At 44.8% G+C, this 7763-nt stretch overlaps 1 protein-coding gene across 2 annotated transcripts in view; it reads right to left on the bottom strand.

Annotated features, from left to right (window-relative positions):
• Positions 1-3993: 3993 nt before the first annotated feature.
• The window catches only part of Sec63 (SEC63 homolog, protein translocation regulator), a 58430-nt gene continuing 54660 nt past the window's right edge, over positions 3994-7763 (bottom strand). For both annotated transcript variants that reach the window (XM_051175580.1, XM_051175581.1), the window contains exon 21: positions 3994-7600. In XM_051175580.1, coding sequence (XP_051031537.1) covers positions 7457-7600 — 144 coding nt within the window. In that variant the 3' untranslated portion in view covers positions 3994-7456. The remainder of the gene's footprint in view (positions 7601-7763) is intronic.

The raw sequence follows: 7763 nt of genomic DNA, 5'->3' as shown, positions 1-7763 counted from the left end.
TCAGGATACCTGGGCAGCCACGCTGTTTCTTTCACGCAGGAAGTCCTCTGCTCCTCAGTAATCCTCCCTCACCAGGAGTGACATCTGAGAGGTGATCGTAACGAGTCCCCTGCCCAATCCTTCCACAGTGGCTGCCCATATAAACACAGATGCTCAGTCTGCATGGGAACATGAGGAGTCTGGCTCTCACTATCTGAGGACAACACTCACATTTCAGTTCAATAGTGTGCTAGACCAGTTACTTTCTAAGTCTCAGCCTAGGGGAAACGGGGTATATAAGGAATTCACGCATAGTGTGGGCTGCATGGGGGAATCTTAAATGTCTCCTATAGTGAACATGCTGCTGGGGTGAATTTTTGTAACTGGGTGCCAACAAGAAGAATTGGTAAGAGATTTTTTAGGGGCTTGAATGTAAGCCTGGAGCCACATTCTTCAAGAGATCCAGCATGTTCCGTTTTGCTTTCATCTTTAGTCTTCTGCCTTCACAGCAACACCAAGGAAATTCTCCAAGTCAGGCCTGTACTCCTCCCAGCAGGAGGGTCCAAAGTGCAGGGCCAGCCTTGACAATTTACTAAAAAATTTGAATAATAAAAAAAAAGTGTAAGGTGTATGTGGGCAGTGTGCTGGGAACGTAGCTCAGTGGTAAGAGCATGTGTTACTTAGTATGCCCGAGGTCCTAGATTCTATCTGGGAGGCAGAAGGGTGGGCGTGGGGGTGTGTCTAAGAAATGAGAACAGTTTGACCAGGTGACAGGGATGTCTTGAGCAGACCCTTATAATGCTTTGGGTCCAGTCGGCAAAAGTGAAAGCTATTGGGCCAGCTCTGTAGAAAAGAGAATGAGCTCTCTAAGCCTTTGGGCCCCTCTCCTGGACTCCTAAAACTACACTGAAGACTGGGGGAGAACATTCCATTCCTCTCTAGACAGATATGCAACTGTTAACACTTGAGTCTCTGCCCTGAGAGGGACTTTAAAAGTAGCTTCATGCTTTCAACTAACACAGCTTCACCCAACCTGGAATCCCACAAAGCTGAGTCTCAAGTCTTGTGTAACCCCAGGCCTACTGTTCGCAACACTCATGGCTGAGGCAGGTTAGTGAGAGGCGGCTGGCTTACACCCTCGATGCGATTCCAGCAGTTTCCACTTCCATGCATGCATGGGAAAGACCGATGAGAGTGTGGTGTACACAGGGATGCCTGGGTTCTGTGGCTCTACAGGTGTGACAGATCCCCTCTCTTCCCTGGCTCTTTGTTCTTATGTTCCCCCTTCACATCATGTCTGACCCTCAGAAAGGCAAGGGAAATGCCAGTAGCTTCAGAGCAAAGCTGAAGAGATGCTCTGAGCACTCCACAAACTCCTCCCACAACACCCCTGCACGGAGGGGAGGGAGCTTTAAGCAAACCCCAAAGGTTTCCCTGTGATGCTTTGCCAACTGGATGCTAAGCACCAAATGCAAAGAATATTCTAGAAAGCAGGATGTAAACCAAGTGATTAAAAAAAAAATTCATACTCTGGAAACTTGTTCCTCGTAACACACCAAAATATTAAACTTCTTCTCAAACCTTAGTATTGCCAAAGTTAAATTCCTTGTGAAGCATGCCTCTCCTTAGGTGACACTCCTGACATTTGGTGAGACACCAGGTCATTAAGTCAGCAGACTTGAAAGACACAGGGCCTTGCCAGGTGCAAATAAATGCTATAGCGAAATGCCACCGGCTTCTCAAAAGCTTCTCAGGTAACCATGCTAACCCTTGTCGTTTCCATCATAATAGGCTCATTTGGGTAGGGGTGGGTGGGTGGGGGACTCCTAGGGATGGTGGGAAAACACAACCAATTTCTGCAGCTGCAGCTGAGCCAGAGACTGTCTTGCAGCTGGTCACATGGACCACCAACACCCCCCCCCCCTCCTTGCCACTGCACACTGTGTTTCTTGTGTTGTCTAGAGGAACTTAAGTTTTGAAGGAAGTTGACTAGTGCCCCACGAATGTGGTAGAGATCAAGAACTTTAGGAGCTGGAGAGACTATGGACATGATTATGAGGAAGGATGGCCTAACAAGACAGGGACAACGGATAGCAGTGCACGTAGTAAATGAAGGAGTCCTCTTTCTGGGTGTCAGTCCCTGGGAGTTCTCCAACTTAATGTCCGGAAACTTCCAACCGTCACTGAATTTGCCACATGCGTTTTCCCCCTAATCCAAATGCTCATTGGCAAATTGCTGCCCCCCCCTTCTTCATCTGTGATGCCTCCAGCATCTCTCAGGGAGAAGTCAGAAGTAAGCAATCTGCCCTCACCGGACAACAGGAACTAGTGATGCTGCTCAAGACTGGGTGTCAACCCAACAGCAACCCGGCAGGGTGCTCGGCGAGGGTGCACACGGCAAGGTGAAAACACCTGCGGCTCCAATATACAACAGATGTAGCGCTCACTTTTTAGACACCCCTCTCCTACTGCAACACACTGAATCCAATGTAGGAGGCGCTGCATATTTTCAGTAGTTGCATGTAAGTGAACTATCTACAAATTAAAACAGAACTATCCTTGGTAGAAAGACAAAACATTTGCAAGAGGCTTAAATGTACATTATTGTCAAGTGAGAGGTCTAATTTTTTTTGGAGACAGGGTTTCTCTGTGTAGCTCTGGAGCCTGTCCTAGAACTCACTCTGTAGACCAGGCTGGCCTTGAAGTCACATAGATCCACCACCTACCTCTGCCTCCTGAGTCTGAGTGCTGGATTAAAGTCATGTACCACCAATGCCCGGCTCTATTTTTTTTTAAATTAAGAACTTATTCCCCTCAAAGTAAGTGTAATATTTTCTGTGCATGCAAAATCCCATGTGCTGGAAAGCCACTGCCCATTTGTTCCTTACCTTTCCACACACCTGTGAGTGTGTGCACACACACACACAGGCCTTGGTTCCCTAATGCCTTCTCACAGATGTGTGCCCAGACAATAGCCATGGAAGACAGGCATCATTTCCCTCATGCAGCGGGCATGTTGGCTGTCACAACAGTAAAGAGTGAACAGATTTGTCACACATCCTTTTAAAGGGCTAGATTCCCAAGCTCAAAGTTCCTCTGGTGACATGCACATCTACCCGAGCCACCTGGCATTGCCCGTGTGAAATCTGGAGGACACAAAGCTCAGGCTGTGCATGGCCGGGGAGTCGCAGCTAGCACCCCAGATGTGCCAGACTAGCTTGTACAAACAGAAAAACTGCATAGCTAAACCACACAAAAAACTAAACTTTATACAATAAAGAACGTCACCTTACCACACTGCCTCTTCTCTCAAGAAGTGTACCGTAGTTCTAGCACAATGGACTCACAGCAGACTGTCTCACCCTGCACAATTAATGTAAGGTGCACAGGTAAGGAGATAAGGGTTGGTGGGAGAGGGTACAGAGTTCAAAGGGGAAGGAGGTGATTCTAGGTGGTGCAGATAATTAAAAAAACAAAAACAAAAACATTTCTTAGCTGGGCACAGTGATACCGGCTATAGTCATAAGGAGATTTGTGAGTCCAGGAATTTGAGACATGGTTGAGAACGTGTAACAGCCCATCTCAAATAAAAAATCCTTTTCCCTTTTGAGGTTTTGGTTAAGTCCCACCAAACGTCGCCCTCTACTGGGACCAGGCTGGAAAATACCAGGAAGCTGTGCCCTTTACAATCTGCAGACATGGAAGGGATGGCTAGTTAGCACTGTGCATGGTTTGGGCTCTGCTCATTTGTAGCAGCTACTGACTGCCCAGCTCGTAGCAGCGACAGCGCCCCCCCACCCCCGCCATGTCTCATGGCTCCCTGCAGGAAACACCCACCAGCTGGACACAGCAAATGTAACCTTGCCTCCTGGTGTCAGGGCACGTCACTGTCGTGTCAAATGGCAGAGTGGCAAAAGCCCCAACCTTCAGTTAGCTGAAATGTCACCCTATCTATATCACAGGAGAGTGGTTTCCAGATGTTTTCATCATGCACCCAAATCAGAAAAAGATATATAATGCACCAATAAATGTATTATTTATTTATAAATTATATAAGTGTACAACTGTATATTATGTACATTATAAAACACACAAAAATAGAAATTTAAAAGATGAGATTAAATACAAAGAATCATTATTTTAACATTTTCTCAATAGACTTACTATCTGCATACCCCTGGGATGTACACACCTGCCTGAAACCAGTCCTAAAGCGCCCATGATTGACATTTGGATTTTTAGCTCAGTTTCAGGAAAATGTACAAGATCATGTCTGTTCTGTTTCTGAAGGTCTGTAAATAGCCCTAGTGTCAGGTTTAAGAGTATGATGATGCTAACTTCTTGGGACACATTTGAACTAATCACTGTACAGCTGATAAAAACGTCATGCTCCAGTCCACCGATAGCTGTTCCACTTTAAGGCAGACTACATAGGGGATTCATAGAGTTGAGAAAATGCTTCAAAAAAGAAGCATTTAAAAACAAAGGACCAGTCTTGCTTTATCCAAAGAGGATAAGGGGGAGGGGGGGTGGACAGAGGCCAACTAACTCAATAGCTAGTTCCTAAAATAATAACAACAATCCCTCTGCCTGGTGAAAAGGCGGGGGAGGGGGGCATTCAAATATTAGGCACCACGCCAAAGGAAAACCATGAAAATGAATGGCCACCGGTGTGCTGACCCAAGCCAAGTGTAAGTTAGTAACATGAAGAGGGTCCACACAGCTACAGTGCCTAAGTCACAGAGCCTGGACATGGAAACGCAGTAAACACATGATAAACAGCCCCTCAACAATATGTAGGGTACCAAAGTGCATTTGAAATGCAGATTATTACTGAGCAACACTCCAGGGTATGGCAGGAGCTAACTGGAGAAGATACCTGAATAAATGTAGTAAATGTGTTCAACACCAGGTGTGGTGGCTCTTGCCTGTGATCCTACCACTTACTCAAGAGGCTGAGGCTGCAGGATCACAAGGTCCACGACCTGGGCTGCACTGTGAGTTCAAGGCCAGCCTAGGCTATATATATATAGTGAGGCTCTGTCTCAAAAACACAGAAACAAAACCAGAACATGCTAAGAAAGTCTCAATACATTCATGACATGCAACTCCCTCGTTCCACATGGGGGGGGGGGTTGGCATTCTACTCCTACACCTCCTATAGAGCCCGAGATTCCCAGCAAACAGTAGAGCGGCACTACTCAACAGCCCGTCCTTCTCCACCCTTCGGTGCATGCTGGGAAAGGCAGAGCAGAGAACAGGGGATCGCTCCACGTGCAGAACCTCATTCAATGTGTTGGCTTCTTTTCAAACATTACTAACTTTTGGATGAGGTAAACACCTGACTGGTTTTGAGTCTGAAGCCTCAGTCGGGTCTTAGCAATGCTAAGGTTTGCACCTGCTACCCTTTTCAGCTGGGAGTGAAGTCTCCCTGGGGAAGGCTGTACTCTGATCGACACTTCATTACATTTATAATCAATTTCACTCTGTACGTACAGACTGTGTTTGCACATATGTATTCATTCATCCTATTGACAGAGTGTCAGTGTTCTGAATAGGAGTAAAGACGAAGCAACACTCAAAACTTTCACCTAAATGCAAACCAGGACAAGCCATTCCCTCTGCTGCAGAGGAAAGGGGGAGTGGAGTCTGGTGACTGAGTAGAGGTGAAACCCTAACTGAGGGTGTTCACCTGCGGTCCCGGATTTCTAACCATGGAAGACGTGCTGTTTTTGTAAGCATGGTGCTGTTACCGGACTGTAAAACCCTCACCAGAGAGGAGCTCTGTATACCCTTCTACAGGGAAAACAACCACGAGAGGAGACTTTTCCTGAGCCATCTACTTCAGAAAAGCTAGGAAGTGCAAATACTACAATTCTGTTTCTCCAGCCTCTCTGGCCTCTCTCCTTCACCTGACACAAGCTGGCTCACTCCCCTCACACTTACACGTCTAGCAGCTACAACCAACACTGGAGCTTCCCAGGAAGATCTGATTTGAAAGGCAAACCCACACACTTACAAATAAACGAAACAAATGACTCAGACCCTCAGTAGCAGAGGAAGGGAGGGTCTCATTCAGTCAACGAGCAAGGGTCTAATAAAACTTCAGCTATTAAGTGTTACATCTTAAATTTAAAACAACAACAAAAAAATTCATATGTTTGGTAATCTTCAAATTTTATTTCCAACTACTGTAGTAACAAAATACCAGTGATAATTCTGCATGAAGAGTAGCAACCTTTTAAATAAACAAGGTTGTAAGTTACTATTGCAACAGTACTTTGGCCTATGGAGAGTTTGATAGGATTATTGCAATCAGTCCTATAGTATTGTAGACGTGTGTGTCCTCCGAATCTAGTAATAAAAATATTCCTCTTACCTCAGTGACCCACCACACACACATTTACTCTATGTTGAGCACTGCCCTTTAGGTGGTACTCAATGAGAGAAAATAGCTCTTCCTCCTGGGTAGTTCAAGAGTACACAGAGATAGCACTCACTTCCACCGTGAGGTACAACATTAAAATGTTAGTGGAAAATTAAAGGATTACCCTATTTATGCCCTTTCTCTAGGAGTAAAAAGACAAACACAATTACAAACATAAAATGAATCAAACTTCTATTTTATTAACAGGAGTCCAAAATGAATACAAAAATGCCTCCTTTGTATGCTGTATTATTTTCTTTAGAAGGCTTCTGATAGTCAGGTAGATTAAAAGCTAAGAATGTTGTCCAGCTTCTACTGTGACCCTTTTCAAGAGACTGAATGACATGACCCAGGCATCAGAGAATGTGTGGTCCCACAATCACTTCGGCCCTGAGCTTATCAGAACGAGATCTGGTGCTGAGACCCCAACAGAGGCTCTAAGAGGCCGTAAGCCTCCAAAAGCCATTTTGGTAATAATGTCTGCTAACTCTGGGCAATTAAGAACGGAAAATTCCAAAACGTAGCCCTCTGTGTTGTGTGGAATGCGTGAGAAAGATGGCTAAGACAGATGAAAGTGAAGGTTTGAACTCATGTATGGAACTGTTACAATTTTACCATTTGTGAAATATTGATAAAAGAACAACAGAGCTTATTAACAGATAAAAATTGAGCAGATGTTACTTAAAACAGATCTGTGATGTTTATCATCGTATTTTTAATGTTTACTAAAACTAAAGCTGAGCAAAGGTTGATTTTTCATGTACCTTGACTCTGACTGAGACCGTAAATTGGTCAGGTAATGCACAGCCCACACTTCTGGACAGTTGTAACAACAAAGGATTTATTATCGTTTGCAGATGATATAAGCGCACCACCCCATACCTGAAAGGCTTTAAATACCAGCAACTGCCTACTTTATGTATCCATTTCTAGTAACGACGCCAACACTTCCCTCCACGTCAGTTCTCAACTGCTTGTGTTTTATTATGATTTACAAAGCAGCAGATGTTTGCAGATGTGTGCAAACGCTGTGGTCCACACATACACTGGCTAGTCATCACCTTCCTCTTCCTCCTCTTCTTCCTCAAAGCTATCTTCAAATCCCTCACTGTCTTCCTGGTCTTCATCGCCTTCTATTGCTGCGTCCCACTGTGGGTGGTTCTCTGGCACAGGCTTGGCCTCATGGACTTCCAACTACACGGTGGAATTAAATGTACATCAGAAATTTGAAAAGGAATAATGGAAGAAATACCTGGCAAATCACAAAAATACTCCATTCTACAAATGAAAATACCAAACCCACTTACACAGAAATGGAGATGAATTTCTAATATAACTTGGTATTTTGACCCTGTAG

The sequence above is a fragment of the Phodopus roborovskii genome, unplaced genomic scaffold (genome assembly GCF_943737965.1).
Source record: "Phodopus roborovskii unplaced genomic scaffold, PHOROB, whole genome shotgun sequence".
NCBI lineage: Eukaryota > Metazoa > Chordata > Mammalia > Rodentia > Cricetidae > Phodopus > Phodopus roborovskii.
This window is presented reverse-complemented; position numbering and strand designations above follow the sequence as displayed.